Source organism: Equus caballus, chromosome X (genome assembly GCF_041296265.1).
Source record: "Equus caballus isolate H_3958 breed thoroughbred chromosome X, TB-T2T, whole genome shotgun sequence".
NCBI lineage: Eukaryota > Metazoa > Chordata > Mammalia > Perissodactyla > Equidae > Equus > Equus caballus.
Genome location: NC_091715.1, coordinates 129,581,928 through 129,599,888, shown reverse-complemented (window position 1 = coordinate 129,599,888; position 17,961 = coordinate 129,581,928). Strand labels below are relative to the sequence as shown.

The window sequence follows — 17,961 nt, the reverse complement described above, 5'->3', positions numbered from 1 at the left end:
TAGCTCAGGTGGCAATTAAAAAAAAATTAAGTACTAAACACTGTGCATGATAATTTCCTCATTGTGATGTGTCAGACACTGTCCCTGCCCTAAGGGGCTCACCGTTTCTATGGCAATGTGATGTCATAAATGATAGGCTAGATGTGTGCCCAGGGTGGTGATTTGTCATGAGCTGTGTGACCTTTAACCTCTCCGAACTTCAGTTTCCTCATCTGGAAAATGGGGATGATGCCGCCAGTGTTGGCTGCGAGGATTAGATATTACGTGTATAATGTGCCTGCTTCTCAAGATGCCTAAGTGTTCAGGGCAGGCCTCGTGTGGCAAGCCATAGCTAGAGGCTGGCCCCTGATGGGCCCGTTTCCTGGGTGAGGAAGCGGAGGAGGCAGTCTTCGGGGAATATCGAGGAAGTGGTGGAGTGGTGATCCAGGGCACTTTAGGCAGAGTTGAGGCCCTGGCAGGAGTTCACACGGTGCTGGCGGCTGTGGTCTATAGTTGCGTGGCTTTTTCTCAGCAGAGCTCTTTGCCCCTGTCGTGGGCTGGGGTTTTGCAGGCCAGGTGGGATAGGAAGGCAAAAGCGTCAGAGGCCCGAGGGGGGACAAGAAGGGTTGACGTGCTAGGGCAGAGAATCCAGGGCAAGCAAGGAGGGAAGTTAGGGCGGGAAGGGGCTGAGAGGAGAAATTGGAGCAGTCAGTGGACTGAGGGGCAAAGAACTAGCAAGGTGAGAATCAGTGGGAGGACTGGGCAGGGCAGGAGCACGTGGGGAGAGAGGTGAGTCCGGATGCTGAGAGAGTCCAGGGTTTGCCGACGTGGAGGGCACCGGAGGTGTGTCACAGTCTTTCCCTGGGGAGGAGTCCTGAGAGAAGCAACGGAGGCCCGCGGGAAGGCGGGGTCCCCCCTCTCCATCCCAGGCTCATCCCCTCTGGGCTCTGCCCCTCGACCCCAACCGCAGTCTTGGTAACCCAGCCTGCTCCCTCGGGAAGTGAAGGGGCGCCATCTCAATCCCCACCCCATCCACTTCCTTGGGGGCCCCGAAGATGACCAGAGAGACTCTTCTCATTGTTTAACGGTTTTAACTGCTAACTCCTCTAGGGCCAGACACACACACAAGGGGATGTTCCCCATTCATAAAAACGCTCACGCCTTCTCGCGGACAGGTTTTGACTCCCTTCCGACATGGCAAATGTTAGCACCAAAGGGGTCCCGCTCTTCGCTTTTCCTACGCTGGGCCTGAGTCTCATCGAAGACTAACACCCTCTCCTCCCAACTCGGCCTTCAGCTGACATGTTGTTTGACCAGGTGCCCTAATGGCCTGCTGCAGACACCTGAAACGACCACGTGGGTGTGGGCAGTGTGGATGGCCCGAGAGCATGAGCCTCAGAGGTGTGTGGCAATGATCTAGAAGCTGCAACCTCTACCTCTGCCTACATTGTCCCTGTGCCCCTGACCCCTAACAGGCTCCTCATCTGGGCCCTCCAAGGAAGCACCATCCACAAGGGGATCAGGGCTGTCCCGAAGGCCCGACGGTGGAGGGAGTGGCAGTTGAGGACATGGCAGTGTTCCACGTGGATCCAGGGCTCCAGAGCGCACAGGGAAAGGGCAGCCAAGAAAAGAGGGACCGTCATGACTTCCTGATGACACGCTTCAGCTGCGATTCCCTCCCCGCCCCAACCTCCCTGGCCAAAGAAAGTCAATTTACTCTTTTTAAGGGATGTGAACATCTGGGAAACGCTAGTTTGGGTCAGAGGGGGTTTCTGTCGTTGTTTTTAACCGGATCCAAGTGCTGTTCTAGGTTTGTTTTCTGTTTCTAATTCCCATGTTTCCCGCAACTGCATGAACTGAGTATGTCCTTGAAGGACAGAACAGAAGTGATTCCAGTTTCCGGATCAGGAGTATCACCCTCTAGCAATTCCACCCGGCAGAATGAAAAGACAGGAAGCAAGTTATTGATTATGCTGCTTTATTTCTGTATGGATACACTGAAAAGTTAGATGATGATAGCTAATGACAAACTGTAGAAATGAGGCGTCGGCTTCTCTACCCACTCCTACGAGAATGTTAATATGTACTGTCATTACATGTTTACTGTTGATATCGTCTCATTATACTATGGCATATAACAATGGAGACAGAATACAGTAAGTGGGTGCTCCTGATCCCAGGGGAGCAGTACGTGGAAATCCGGTTCTGCCTATGAGGACGGCGGCCTCCCTACTCCCCCCGAGATCCAGCTAAGCTCCTGAGGGACAGTCCTAAGAATCACGAGAGAAGGGACTTAGCAGGCCTCCTCAACACACGGACACAGAGCAGACAACTACTATGTTACAAGGGAGTCAACTCGTCACTGTTGGGAGATGTCATACCCGTGTCAATGACAGTCCTGGTGCCTGCTCAGCTACTCCTCTAGAGTTTTATGGTTTCTTCTGTAGGATGAATTTCAAAACCGCAGGAACGTTTGGGGGGGGATAAAATATTTTCATGCAAGTCTCCAAACCCATAAACTATGTTGCTATTAATTAAAACAAAAACATTACTAATTAAAAAAAAGAAAAAGGACAGCTGGGTTAGTTTTGTTAAGCTTCCAGAAGTATTCACTGTGACGATGTTCCTCTGACACAGGGTCGTTTTCTCAGATCTGCCTACACTTCCCAAATCACCTGCACGTTCCATGCTTGAAGGTCGGAACTCTCAGAAAACACGCCACACGGGGAAATCAAGTGTTAGTAGGGGAAAGGTCAGTTTAGAATTACAGCTAAGTTCAAATGTTACTTTTCTGGAAATTCGGATTAGTCATTTGAAAGCACAAAAGAACAGAAGGGAGGTTTGATGAGGAAGTTAAACCATGCATTTCAGTAAGTTCTCTTTCTGCTCACAGAAAGGGTGAGCAGCCGAGTTGGAGCAGCCGCTGCAACTCTTGCGTGTCCCGCCGACACGGGGGTCCCAGCTGAGCCACGAGAGGCATCTCAGTGGGGGCTTCATCTCTTACGCTTCTTGCTTACATCACTAAGCGGCTAAATGGTCAGCACTTTTCTGCTCTATGATAAACATGCAGAAGAGTCAATCTACCTAAGTGTTCGGTTTTAACTGCAGCTATGGAGAAATGAACTTGGCTGCGACGTCGCTGTTCGCTAAATCCTAATATGATCACTGTGCGCCCTTATTTGAGTGATACTGTAAAATGGGAGAAAAGACAGAAGGAGCAACTTTGAAGAGGTGAAAGGCCACTCTATCCCTGTGGATGGTGCAGGGCAGAGGGCGAGGACACAAAGAACAAGACTCAATTCCATTTTACAGGACAGGAGCCCCTGTCACTTTACAGCTTTTTGGCACAGTCGGGGCAATACACTTGCTCCTGGTGGAAAACAAAGCGCTTGTTGGCCAGATTCACGGAGCATTTTTTGCAGTGGAAGCAGTAGTCGTGCCAGGATTGTCCTTCATAGGCCACCACACTGGAGCCTTTACCAAACCCTGTGGAAAAAACAAAAGAAAAGAAGAGAGACAACTGAGTGAACGCAGTGCGAGCCCCGCCGCTGCCGCCGCCGCCGCCGCCGCCGCCTTGCCCGTTCACGGAGCCAACAAGCACGCAGGGGCCGTGTCTGCCTGGCCCCGGGCCACCCTCTCCACCGCGCACTGTCCCCCACGCCGCCGCGACCCTGCTACGGCTCTCAAGGACCTGAGAAGATGCCAGAGCTCAGCCAAGGGCTTCCGAGTTCAAGAACCCACACTCCCATGCCACCGCTATCGCCCTGTGACGCGCACCGACCTCCCAGCATAACCAGTTTCTTTGATTTAGGTCAGGGCCATGGCATCAAAGTGGCCACCAGGAGGCAAACTTGGGCTGTTTGTGGGGTGTGCACTTACCGGGCCTCGAGGAGCTGCTAAGCTTCGATTTTTTCTATAAAGAACCACCACCCACGAGGGACAAGTCCTCTCTCCACCCGGATGCCTGCCCCGGAGGTTGGCGCTGGGAAACAGGGTGAGAGGCAAGCGTTTCCCGTGGCACACTGGGGGCTTCCTAGCTTTAGAGACTGGGTGGCTCACTCTTGACACAGTCCTTTTCCCTGAGGATGGCAAAAGTCTTCTCAAATGTACATTTCAAGGCTCCCCGGGGAGATGGGAAAATTGGAGGCGGGGGAAGGGCCCAGGGCACGTGGATCGCGGCCGCGAGATGAGGAATGAAGTGATCAGCTTGGCTTCTGATGGCCAACACCTGCCCACAGGCACCTCTGAGCTAGCCTTCCGCTATGGGGTGCTATAAGCCCACCTTATCGCTCTCCAGCCGCCCCTCCCCTCCCCTCTCCTCTCCCCGACCCCCACCCCTGCCCTCCCCCCCATCCCCCCAGACGCCCCGCGCAGTGCCTGCCCGTGGCCGTGGGTCTCAGGCTCGTGAACGCCGGCAGCATCGTTAGTCAGCAGCAGTCAGAAGTGTTCTGTATTGCAAAGGCTAACCTGGCCTGGGGGAGAATCCAAACTATTTGGGGGCCTTCGGGAGCACAGTGGCAGGGGGAGAGGGCATTCTGTGGGGCCTTTGTGGATGAAACCGACGACGGAGGAAAATGAGAGATGGTTACCATGCGCAAAACCTAGCCTGGCAGACTTAGCAAGGACTCTTTAAGCCTACCAGTGATGGGGTTCTTGCATCCAGCACACTTCTTGGCCACAAAGTTCTTGTAGCAATCCACGCAGTAATACTGGTCCTCCACAGCGGTGAAACGCTGCCCAGCCAGCTTCTTAGAGCAGGTAACACACACAAAGCACTCGGCATGCCAGGGCTGATCCTGGTAAGTGATTCCTCCAGATGTGATGGCCTAGACCAGGGAGTGTAGCACCGGATTCAGATTCAACAACCAGTTTGTTGAATGCCTATTACGTGCCAGGCACTGTGCTGGGCGCTTGGGTATACAGTATCTCATTTAATCACCACAACAGCCATGGGAGGCAGGTGCCATTATTACCCCCGAGTTACAGATGAAGACACCGAGGCTCAGAGAAGGCGAGCCCCTGTGCGAGGTCACACAGCCACGAGGCGGTGGAGGCAGGCCTCTCGAGCCAGGGCCACCCGCGCCTCCGAGGGGAGGGAGGCCATCCCCGGACGGCCTGACTTGGCCCGGGCACTGCTTTCTACTACCACAGTCTCCTCATCTGTAAAACGAGAATAATAATTCCTACGTCGCAGGGCTGTCGTGAGGATGGAATGGGATAGTGTGTGTGCAAGTGCTCTGCCAACTCTCAAACGCTTTTAGAAACAACAGTCAATGCAGAACTCCCTTGACAACGTACCTTGTTGCACTTCACGCAGTGCTTGGCAAATTTGGCCTCGTGGCAAGTCACGCAGTAGAAGTCCTCCCCTTTAGGGAAGAAGCTTCCAGTCCCGATGACTTGCTTGCAGTTGCTGCAGGTGAAGCAGTCCTTGTGCCACACGGTCCCCTTGTACTCCACGTTTTGATCTCCTGCGGGGGGAAGCGATCGGATAGCCCCACTGACAGTGTTCTGCAGGGGGCTGCATCCGCCGGCTCCCGCCCTGGGCCTGCCAGAGCGGAGGGAATGCAGGCCCTGCAGATACTGGCCTCACGCTTCCAATTCCCCTACCCGTGGTGGGGGGGGGGGTCTCTACAATGTCCTCCTTGTGGTTGTGCCAACCCCAGTTCTGTCAGGGGAGGGGACCCCAGCGGCAGTGTTTCAGGATCAGATCCCTGACTCCCCACGCCCCTCCAATCCCCTTCGTGGACTCAGAGATGCAGTATGGGACTACCTGACCCACACTCACACCCTAGGGAAGAAGCATGCTTTGATCACTTACTATACCCAAATGAGAAAGCGCTACATACTTTTCACTTCTTTCTCTTGCCAGACAGTTCTCTCCAGTGTTCTTTAGTTTCCGAGTGTGTGCGTGTGTGCGAGCATATATGTGTACGCATATATACGGGTATATATATGCGTGCATATATATGCTAAAATCTAAAAGCAGCTCACAGCAGCATTAGCCCCATCATCACAAGCAACCCTGCATCATCTCTGCCCTCAGGGCCTCCTCCCTGGCCGCCCCGGGGGTGAGCGTGGGCAGTACCTGCCACGATCGGCTTGAAGCAGCCCTTGCACTTGGGGGAGTCCTCCCGAGTGGTGCACTTGTTGCACAGGATCTTGTTGTCCTTGGCCACAAAGGTCTCACTGGCCAAGGGGTGAAGGCACTTGGCACAGCGGAAGCAGGTATCGTGCCAGTAGCGGTTCTTATAGGTCACCTCCTGGAAACCAAGCACAAGGGAGTGGGTCGCTGGGGCGCTGGGGTGCCGGGGCAGCAGCCCTCCCATCAAGGCTGACTTCCCAGGGCGGACTACTGAGATGACACAGTCCCTTACACCCGGGGATGCCCTGAGGTGAACGTTCTTGTGAGTAACACGAGGGACACTGAGGTGAGGATGAAAGACCCACAATCCTGAAACAAGGGGGAGACCACGACCAGCACAGCTGGCCAGGGCTTGACGCCCCTGCCACCCAGCCCAGCGTTAGACAGCCAGCAATGCCCCGACTCGGGGTGTGGCCAGGGAACGGCACTAGGAGCAGGGCCATCTCACTCCTCGGCCAGGGCCTCGCTCCTCATCTCCATGCCACTGCCTGGCGTGCCTTCCACACGGATGGCCACGGAGATGAGGACAAGGAAGGACAGAGCGGGCTGCTGTAGTCTCAGCTGCAGGAAAACCACACTCCCGAGGCCGGCCTGCCCCGTCCCCACGTGGGGACCACTGTTACCTTGGCGTCCGCGCCGATGGGCTTGCGGCATTCCACACAGGTGTTGGCGCAGAACTTGTCAAAGCACTTCAGGCAGCAGTGGCGGCCATCCTTCTGCACGTACTTCTTCCCCTGCAGGGGGTCCCTGCAGTAGTGGCAGTCAAATTTCTCAGCCATGGTGCCCACCTTGTGGCTGGAGGGACCTGTGGGGGCAAGCAGGCAGAACAAATGACCAATGGAAAGGCCAGAAGATTCTGCCGTAGAGGCTCCTGGGGACAGCTGCGCCCTCCCACATGGGGCCCAAAGGCCAGGGTCCAGCTGCCACCTGAGCCTGGCTGGCCACGGGTGCCAAGGTAACGGATACTTTACTATGACTCCTGGGAATAAAGAGCCCCTGGGTGTAGCTCCCCAGGGGCCAGAAGGCCAATGACCAGTGAGTCCCTGGGGACTTGGGAGAAATCCCTGTTGGGACATCCTACTGTACTGCTTCACAGAGGGCGCTGAGGGGGACAAGTGGATCAGAGCCTGTGTTGGCTGGACAGGGGTTCTGGGGTTGTGGTGGCTTTGAGCAGTGATGAGAACCAGTGCAGGTGTGTAATGGAGCAGGCAAGAGAGAAGCAGTGGTTTACACAGAAGGACACACAGCTGTGGGCACTGTCCGCACGCGGCAGCCCCTCGGAGGAGAGCTGCTCCGCTCGCTCACAGGCTGGCGGGCCCACCCTGGCTCGTGGAGGAAGGAGGTGCCCAGACCCTCTGCTTCAAGGGCTGCCTTCTAGATGGCGAGCCAGAAACCTCCCTGCCAGCTTCTGGCTCTCCCTCTGTAACTCCTTACTGGGGATAAGACAGCATCCTCCTGAGACCTCACTTTCCTCCTATCTGTAGAATTCAGTTCGTCTGAACAAAAACTTACTACTGACTCTAGACTACACTGGGCATGTAAGCGATCCTTATTAATTTGTTGAAAACATCTGCATTTACTTTAAATCTGGCAGAATACTTCTAAATCCCTGAATGGATCCGAAAGAGTCTTGTCCCAGACAGTTTGCTGACTTTTGAGGCCTGAGCAATGAAGCAAGAGAGGATTTATAAAAATGGCATTCTTAATTGGGACCCGCAAGTTTGGCAACTGTGAATTATTTGTCACAATGACGTGCAGTTTTGTGACATGCCAAAATCTATCCCCCTTTGTTCAAGCAAGTGAGGATCGACACAGTCAATGAGGTGTTACCATTTAGGACATTTGCTGTTTTAAAAACCGCAATTTTAAAGGATAAACTGGGGAGAAAAATGACTTTTAAAAACTGTTACGCTGATTATTCCAAGAACCCCCTTTCACTGCCTTCTTATGAACAACTCCCCTTGTCCCCGACCCGCCCCAACCCCAGACCACATGGCCGTGATCACCAGCATTGCAAAGGCTGGTGAATCCTGCCACCAAAAAGGTACCAAATGTGAGCTTCTGTTAGCTCTCAACATCTTCAAACATACGCTAATTTGTTCCTCTCTCCCTGAACAAGAAACCTACACGAGTAAACAGACAGCAATTATTGAATTCGCGCAGGAAACACGCGGATGGACACTGCTTTCTCCAGCCACCACCCCCCCCCCCCGCCACCACCCCACTCCCACGGTTACTGTGCTAGCAAGTACCCCTGGCGACACGGCGACACTGACAGCAAGAACGAGGGAAACAAAGGAGCGGCTGCCCCATACTCACCGCAGCTCTTCCACTAACTGAATGGCCCCAAACTCCCACTTTGGGTCCCATTCCCAGGTTTTTTTTTTATACAAACACATGTCCAAGTTGTTTGGATCCTGTTGCCACAGGCAACCAAATAGCAGAGAGTGAGCTAAGGAAACCACACCCGTGTCTCAGAAGCCGCCTCGCTGTGGCTGTGAACTCTCACTCAGGACCCTGCGTTCCAGAAGCAGCTGCCGATCAAAGGGAATCAGACCACTGAGCGGCCTCACACCCGGGCCAGCCACGGCTCCTGCTCGTGTTGACACACACACAGACCCCCTCGTCTCCCGAAACCTGACCATCGGAGCAAGGGAGCGACAGTCCTGTGCAAAGACAGTTGCTTGGGACAGTTGTGTCACAGTTCAGAGATTTAATGAGCCCAGAGAATGGTTCTTACTGGTACTTCTGCCCAAAAAGAAAACTGGAATGTTCCCTTACATAGGTGGGTTACAAAAGAAAAGCAGAGACGCAATGAACCAGGGTCTGTCTCCTTGAACTACACACTGTTTACGTACGGCAGCTTTGAAACTGCCTTTAGCCCCTCTGTGTATACACAAAAACGCGCCTGCCACAGTGAAGGCATGTTGAGACTCACTCTCCCCAATTCATTCTTGCTGGCTTTTCACATGTCACATAAAATCCTTGTCTTATTAGCTTTTCCATATTGAAACTGTGCACTCAACAAAGATTTACTTTCTTGTTAAGAGCTGAGTAGAGAAACCAAATAAATCTCCCGTTACAGTAAATGCCAGGAAATGAAATTATCAGTGGCTCCTAAATGCCATTTGGCAGGAAATCAGAATTTGTAAGATTAGACAGTCCTGGCTTCCTGCGTGGCTGGTAACCACAGCTGGTTTCGCCTTTCAGAGACTATCTTCTTGGACCATACTTGAAAAGCCCTCCTTCTCCCTTAACCAAAGTCTCTGTTTAGAATAAAGCTTTGAACCCTACTCATTTTAATATCACTCTCTTTTGATGTCTTTCGAAGAAGAAATGAATTTCAAATATTTCTATTTTAAAGTACCATCTAGAGTCCCACCTGAGGGGACTCCCATCTCGGGGTATTTTCAAGTCTTAGCTTTATGATAAAAATACAGGTATTAGTGTCACACAAAGAAGAAACCACTAGAAAACACAGTGAATTTGCTTTAGAGGGATTCAGAGGTTTCGGAGCAAAGGAAAACCACTATGGCTCAGAGTACCAGAGAGATCTTACCTGACAAGCCTGCCCCACTTCAAAACCAAATGCCTTCAAACCATTATTTCACCCATGCCAATTCTTCACCGGTCACTTTCATAGTTCTAGAACATGACTCACTCAAGAGTTTCTAGGCATCCAGATGATGACATAATCCATGGCTCACCAATGAACATGGAAGTACCAGAGTGTGTTGAAAATGGAGTCAGGCAATGAAGTGGCTCACCACTTTATCATTCCTATAGTACAGGGTCTTAAACCAAGCAAAAGGAAAATTAAATGAATCAATTCCAAATTAATGGTACCACCAAGGAGAGTCCCACTTCTCGGTGTCCTCAAGTCCTAGCTTTAGGCATTGTTTCTTCTTTCTGTAGTATGAAAAGTCCAGGGTCATCTTACATTCCCTACCACTGATAGTGAAACCCAGAGGCTGCATCCAGATGGAGAGACAGATTTCAAAGGGCAGATCCTTTCAGAACTGATTTCCACGGTTGACTCAAGCCTTTTTCATGGGAGTGGAAACACTTATTTGTCAAGATAAAGTAGGCACTTCTAGGAATGTTGGCTTTATTGCCTAATAAGTAAACAGGCTGGAAACACTTAAAGCATGTTAACAATGTCGATGTCAAATGCATGAACTTTAGTAATTTTTTTTTGGCAATAAATCCAATTAAGCGGAACTTTGGGCAACTTGAATTAGCCTACTTCGTGTTTTTCTAACCTCATGATTATTTGGTCCAAAACTATTTCAAACCTCCACGTAATATGCTTAGGATGAAGTCTGAGCAACACATTCCTGCTGCCGAGAATAGCGACCATGCCAAACTTTGCATAAGGTATGGACGATGTGTGTAACAGCGAAATCTTTTGTGAGTACTTATCTTCAAAGAGGTTAACAACTCTAAGAAAACAGGTTATAAAAGACAACGCTGAGACAGACAGAAGCTCCTAAAAGACAGCAAATACCCTGATTTGTGGGCTCCACCAAAATGAGCGACAGTGAAGCTTTAACTTTATGAGGATAAAAAACTTCTGCGCTCTCCTTTCTTTCCCTTTGTTAGAAATAAGAGAATAGAGAAACATGAAGCTGGCATTTCACTTCTTCTTTGGGGCACTCTTTAATCTTACTGAATTACATATACTTAGGCATTTCTCTCTTAGGGAACAACTTTTTATCCCCTTAGCAATTTCTAAGTACATGAAGTATGAAGCCTTTTAACCTTCCAAACCTTCCAGATCTGTTTGCCTTGACCTACTGCTGTTACCTGGGAAAGGGCATGTCATCAATCACTAAATGAAACTCTGGATCCATATAGTTACAACGCCACTTCCCTTCCCGCCTGTCTCTGTCCAGGCCATGTTCGCCCTGGGGTAGCCCTTTGACTCATTTTAACCTCACAGCGTGGCCCTCATCCCTATGTAGTGATGTGGTTTCTCAACCACAGAAAACTTTGCGAATACACTAGGAGCCCCGGGAACCTTGTATACATGGGTCACACAGCATGTGCCTGTTGATTGACAGCTGGAGATAAGTCACCACCATTAAGCTTCTAAAACCTCTTTTATTAAAAGCATCTTATAATAAAGATTTCTGTCTAGAAAATCAGGGGACAGCTCCTGTGACCCTCAAGTGCTGATGTGGGTCACATCTAACCCACAGTCCTTTAGAGAGTGAGGACGGTAGAATGCAGTGGGAAATGTGACCGGGTGATCAAATTTCAGATACAGTCATACACTGCTTAACGACGGGGATACTTTCGGAGAGAAATTCGCTGTCAGGTGATGTCATTGTGTGAACATCATAGAGTGTACTGACACAATCCTACATGGTATAGCCTCCTACACACCTGAGCTACATGCTACTAACCTTATGGGACCACTGTCGTATGTGCGGTCCGTGGTGGACTGAAACGTCATTACGTGGTGCGTGACTGTATTTATTCCAAGACGGTAGGCGGCCTTTCTTGCTACACCTGCTTTAAAAGACGCACCATCCTTCACTTACTAAACAAGTTTTCTCTTTAAGAAAATTCCTAAACTATATCCAACATGCTAAGAAGTGCCTACACGTAACTCAATAAAAAGTTGTGGCTTTAGATTTAATCACATACACGTATGAGAAATATCACTTTGCAAAATTCATTTTTGTACTATAAACTCTCATCAGAGAAGATTCAATTTGTAGTTAATAATCTTGCTTGTGTTTTTATGTATATTTTCCCATGTATGTCTTGCTAATGTTCATTTTTTCCCCTTGTGCCCAAGTGGCTCAAAATAAGAATATTTGAGGAAAAAGTGAATAGTATGACTAAGCAGCATTTTTCTAACGATGTGCTTTCCCTAAGTGGTATAACGTATAGTGTAAACAATCACCAGCAACCCAAATGGAAAAAAAAAGGGCAGGTTATTTCTGGTTTGTTAATTGCTAAACCCAACATACCAGTACGTTAGTCATTCCACATATAAACACTGGCTTCTAAAGAAAGGGTATGTTGCTTTCCTGAGAACATTCAACAAACGGAACGAAGCCTTAGCCGATGAATAGGACACTTGTGCAGCAGACATGCTAATGCTCCTGGAGGTGTCGGCAGACATTTGGGAATAAATACCTAAGTAGCTGCAATGAGACGGAGTTCATGAGTCACAGCTGAAAAGTCACCTTTCATAGGGTTTCATAGAAAATCAGAAAGTGTTTTGCCCCTTAAAAACACAACATGTACAGGATGATGCAATGTTATTAGCAACTTCACTTGTACGCTGCATTTAGGAAAAGCCCTATAAATCTCTCTTGGGTCTCTGATATACAAGTACCACAGTTTTAGATTCGATCTGGTAACAGGAGGGTTGGATAGAGATTGTTACATGAAAAATTATGTGCCGGTGAACTGCCGCCAAGCCAGATTCTATTCCAGCACCATTCTGTCCAGAGATGAAGCTTTTCTTAACGTTGCACACCTTACGTGCAGCACGTTCTGTCTGTCATATAGGGAAAAAAGTGCTTCTGACCTGGCAGCAACAGAACGCGTGTTTTTAGTTTCTCCAGTTGTGGTGAAGTAGTAGGTGGTCGTTTGGTGGTCAGTAAAAGAACAAAACGTTTAGTTTCACCCTCGATCAAATCTTCTGACTACCATTTGTCGGCTACTTGAAGAAGCCAGTCCAGTGTGCTTACTCCCTCTCACTCCCGTTTCATTTTCCATCCCTGGCCTGAGAAAAGCCTGCCGGGCGTGTGTAACAACACTGGGCAGCGCTGGCGACGGGAATCATGGCTGGATAACACGGCAAACACTTTTACTGCCCCCCCCACGCACAACCCGGTCCTCAACGTGAAAGGCCAAAGGCTAAAGGAATTGAATCCATAGAATCTTGCAGACTGTAGGTGTTCAATAACGCAAGTATAAATTCTTGCCCTCTGAATGTCCTCTCAGCATGTGGATGGTCACTAAAAACGGATTCTGATCCAATTCCCCGAGCCTTTATTTTGTCCATAGAAAGCCCATTTCAGAGCAATGTGGATTTTCCTCCTGTGAGGACTTTTCTCTCATCTGCTTTCATGGGCCTATGAAGCTAACGCAATACAAGATGATAGTTCCTGATTTTAAAAATCATCCAAAAAGTGTCAATAATCTGTCTAGTTTAGTCACAGTTATATGCCCCCAGATTTAGAGAAGCAAGAATAATGTCAGGATTTGGTACAATTTAAAACCCAAGGTTGAGTGTACTATAAATATGTCACCTTTTAAATGCATTTCCCTATTCTGTCAATTATTTAATAAATAAAATGGGGAGTTACTCTACCAGTTAACATGTGTTCAAGGTCCACTGGAACAACTGGTACAGCTGAATAGTTTGCCTACACCCGGAGAATGTGTATGGTGGCCAATTACCACAGTCTCAGGCATGTGGTGCCATGTTTGTAAAACGGCTCCTGGGCGGTGAGGGGAAAAACCATACAGCTCTTCAACACTCGGGAACCAGAAAGACGTTGCATACAAATTCATTAAAGCAGGGAATTCCATTGCAGTACACTTGTTTTAAAACAACACAAGAAATTTCAAAAAGTATTCCCATTATTTAAATATCGACAGGCAATTACAAGTTTTCAAAAATAATTCTTCCAAAAGACTGCCACCGACAATTACTTTGTCCCTTAACCTCAAAGCCAGGAGACAGGGCAAAGCGCCTGGTTTCTAAGCAAAGGGCCCGTTACTCAGGCAGAGGGCACTGGAGCAAGAGAGCGACAGCGTCGGAGGGGAAGCAGGCTGACTGCGGAGGACCGGCTTTCTGGGGAAAGCGCCCATCCTCGGTCCCGCGGCCCCCATCCCACGGCTGTCTGTCCATGGCCAAAGGGCTTCCTTAGTGCCAGGTTGCAAAACAAGGGGAAGACTCTCATGGGAATGATGGTCGAGAGGTTCCAAAACTTTGCCCCTTTTTCGGATAAGAACAATTAATAACCTCCTTGTCACATTGAAAAGATCATAGCTGTTTCTTCAGGAAGACTAAAAACACTGTTCAGAAAAAGGGAGGATGTGGTGAGTGATTATGGACTCTCTTAGTTATAAATACTCCTCCTTCCAGCTCCATATTCGATTGACCTTTTCTAAACACCTTAAATTTGCTTTAAAGCACTGTTAAGATGAAGATCTGTATCTGATAAATAACCAAAAATTCCTAAGCAAAAACCCACACACACACCTTCTTTCCTCACACAATCTCTGACAGTTTCATAAGATGTCCTGAAAAACGTACAACACAGTAATATGTCTACTATTTTTAAGAAAATAAGCCACTCAAACTGCTAACTTTCCTTCAATAAGAACAATCTTTTGTCTTTGAAACAGCGTTCGAAGGCAAGGACAGAACAGAGACAAGCTGTGACTTACTATTTAGCCAAGACTAAAATCATTTCATCACAAAGTATCTTTTAGGCAAATGATGGATTCACTGCCCTAACAAAACGGTGCTCGACAGAAGACAAAGAACAGGCAGCTTTTACCTGAGTGTCTGTGGGAAGCCATGGCTCAGAGAGCAAGTTCAGGAGCAGCACCTATACCCGTCTTCCCCTGACCCCAGCTGATAAGGCTGTGGCTCATTTGTGAACATACATTTAAGGGGAAGCGGCTAACACAAAAATAACTGAGAGCAGATGGCCCACCCCTCCCCAGAGATCACAACCTTAATCCCACTAGAAAATTCTTAACCATTTTAGGTGATCCAAGGGAGAAGAATAGGACCCAGTAAAAATACCAAACACTACATATAAATACCTGTGGGCCTACTCAGCATCCAAATTAGCTCCAGAGCCAGAGAGGCCACATAGAAAGTCATCCCTGTACTAGAATAAAATTTGGACTCCACTCTGGCATAGCTTAACGCTGAGCCACCCTTATTAATCCACTTTATGTGCCCAAAGAGCTTGTATTTGGCCCTATGAAGAATTGTTTTGGTGCCGTCAATAATAAAAGTAACTATAAGAGATAGACATGTTACCAGTGTAATTAAAAGGGATTAGACATGATGAAGACAGAGATTCAGGGCATTATCCACATCCTCCTTGAGATGGACCTTAGTGTCAGACAGAGCAGGACAGGGCAGAGAGACATACACACATGTACCCGTTACGTACACAAGGAAGATACTTTGTCCCACAAATCAAACCTCCTGGTTTTCACTGTCAGGAATAACAGTAAAAATATGGATGAAAACGAAGACGGCAACCTAACACGTTACAACAGCTCAACTGGCCGCCTGATGGCTGGAGGCTGGTCATCCAGAAGGAGCTCGAGGAAAAGGCGAGGTCCTGAGGATGGCCTGGAAGTCCCTCCATGACCCTTGCTCTGTTTCTTCTCTGGCCTCATCCCTGCCCCCCTCACTCCCTTCGCTGGACCCGCACTGGCCTTCTCACTGTCCCCCGCACCCTCCAGACACACCCCGCCTTAGGGTCCCAACCCCGGTTTCCTCAGCACAGTGCCTTGCACGGCTGCTCCTCTACTCCCTTCAAGGCTTCGCTCCAAGTCACTCTTCCAGTGATGTCGTCTTTGCCCACCCTATTTAATACTGCAACCGTGCTCCTCGCTCCCGCTTCCCTACCCTTCTCCTCAATTCATTCGCCACAATAACTACTTGATGAAAGAATGAAAAGAAGCAGAAAGTGTTAATCGAGCCTCATACAAAACCAAACACAGTCCCCCCTGGAACTCTAAAAGTGGCTTTGGCCACTGAACTTCAAGGAGGGCAGCCGACCTGCACTCTGGAACAGGCCCTGGGCTCAGTACCTTAGACACAGGGTCTTGCCTAGCGCGTGTCACGGGTTTTGGCCCTCTTCACACCTCTCCCCTACCAGGGGGAAGGCCAGGGGCACGTGTTACCTGTCTTCCTATGCCCAGCACACAGGAGGTAAGCAATAAATGCTTCACAGATAAATGAATGAACGAGCTTCACAATTCTTATGCTCTTCAAACATTTAATGAAAAGCTATTCAAAGACAGCCGAAATTGTCAGTAACTCCTAGTTAGCTGGAGTTGCTTACCCATCCAAGCCAGGATGTTTCAGGCAAATTTATTACATATTAAGGGCAAAAAATAAGACTGGGAAAAGAAGGGAAGTGATACGGTGCTCTCCTCCACACCCCTCTAGCCTCTTTCTTATCCAGCCTGATAAATCACGGCAGGGAGGTGAGCCCCGTTTGAACACTATCGCACCCCTAAAATAAACTTAAGCTTTTCACGTAGAGGAAATGCACTGATTTGATTAGATAACTAACCTTTATGAACCCTAAGTTTTAGAGTGTGGTGAGGTATAGAGACAAGGTATTTTTAAATGCGCCTCTTGTTGGGCTTGCTCTGAACAATAAGCTTAGAGCTTGCCCAATGCTCTCCTGGGGGAGTCAACTCTAGTTCAAGCCGGACATCAGGAGGAGCGTTCCTCTGCCAAGTATAGTCGATCCTTTAGCTGTCTGACCATTTTGCAAGGTGACAACAGAATATGGACAGACTCATATCCTTACGAAGTTAGCAAATAAACATAAATCGATTTTGCCTGAAACACAAGAGAAAATACAAAACCAAGAGAATAACTTTCTGACCATTAATTCACTAGTCAACAAGGAGCAGCCAGTGTGAGCTTGGAGCTCGGCGGTATAAACACACACTGACTTCATCCGCACTTTACAGCAACCATTAACTCTGCCTTCCTAAAAACTTGACGAAGCACGGCCATTGCCTGCTCTGACATTTGTCCCCTCTGCCCACGTCCTCAAGCCATAAAACTACACCTTTCACAAAACCAAGATAGCAAAGGCCCTTTGCAAGGTTAAAAAGCCCTGCTCAGTGAGAAGAGCTGGTAATTTTGCCCTGTCTTGGATCAGTGGTTCAGAAACCTTGACGGCTGTTTAGCAGACACCCGAGCGGTCACTGAAACAGATGGTTTCGTTAGCGTCTGAGTCAACTTCGTTACACATTAACAGTACAATGTTTAACAGTGTCCTTAGTAATCACTGCACTGTTTACAGAGCGCCTTGATATACTGCTGTTGGGGCTGGCTGGTGTTTGGTGAACAGAGCTCTTCAGTGTCTGAAGACCACGTTTCAGACCATTAGTCTCTCACGCTCTAGCGTACATGCATCAGGAGGATTTTTCAGCGGGTGTTACGCATCAAAGCCCCTAAGTTCCCTCTTGCATGTGATCCTCTGAGAACCATTTACTTCAGCCATTATCTACACATTCACGTCTTCCAACTACCCTGCAGTTATATTTTAACCCACCTTTGGGCTCCACTTGTAGATGATACCACCCCACCCATTCATTTATTTTAGAAGATGAACACTTATTGAACAGATGTCCTACTATGTAGTGCAAGATATTTTGCTGGTCACAAAGAATAAGATACAGTCCGTCCTTCCGAGTGTACCAAGGTCAATATACAAATGACTACCATGCAAGGCAGACATGGCGAGTACTACAGGAGAGACATGAGGTGGTATGGAGATTTACCCCAGGCAGAGAGAATATAAGGCTTGGCGGAGCACACAAGCTTGATGGATGTGATGATATTTGACTTGGTCCCTGAAGAATGGGTAAGGGGAGCACAACAGAAGGAGAGAGGGCATTCCAAGAAAAGATACAGTGAGCAAAGGCATGAGAAGGGCCTGCCCCAGAAGCAGGAGGCAGCCGAGTGGGGGTAGGAGCACAGGATAAGGAAGCAGTGGCACAAAGGCTAGAAAGGAAGGGAAAGCCAGAGCAGAGAGGGCCTTTTTGCAATTGGTGCAAGGGAAGGGTGAGATGAGAGTAATGCAAGCAGTGAT

At 48.8% G+C, this 17,961-nt stretch overlaps 1 protein-coding gene across 23 annotated transcripts in view; it reads right to left on the bottom strand.

The window, feature by feature from the left end:
* Nucleotides 1-1,940: 1,940 nt before the first annotated feature.
* The window catches only part of FHL1 (four and a half LIM domains 1), a 58,931-nt gene continuing 42,910 nt past the window's right edge, over nucleotides 1,941-17,961 (bottom strand). For 5 of the 23 annotated variants that reach the window (XM_070257219.1, XM_070257214.1, XM_070257222.1 and 2 more), the window contains 5 exons: nucleotides 6,745-6,926; nucleotides 6,065-6,239; nucleotides 5,278-5,447; nucleotides 4,619-4,805; nucleotides 1,941-3,465 (listed from right to left, as the gene is read on the bottom strand). In XM_070257219.1, coding sequence (XP_070113320.1) covers nucleotides 3,311-3,465; nucleotides 4,619-4,805; nucleotides 5,278-5,447; nucleotides 6,065-6,239; nucleotides 6,745-6,900 — 843 coding nt within the window. In that variant the 5' untranslated portion in view covers nucleotides 6,901-6,926 and the 3' untranslated portion in view covers nucleotides 1,941-3,310. Of the gene's footprint in view, nucleotides 3,466-3,858; nucleotides 4,059-4,618; nucleotides 4,806-5,277; nucleotides 5,448-6,064; nucleotides 6,240-6,744; nucleotides 6,927-8,440; nucleotides 9,067-9,680; nucleotides 10,239-14,655; nucleotides 14,948-17,961 lie in introns of those variants that run through there. The other 18 variants (XM_070257225.1, XM_070257215.1, XM_070257228.1 and 15 more) reach the window with 11 other exon arrangements.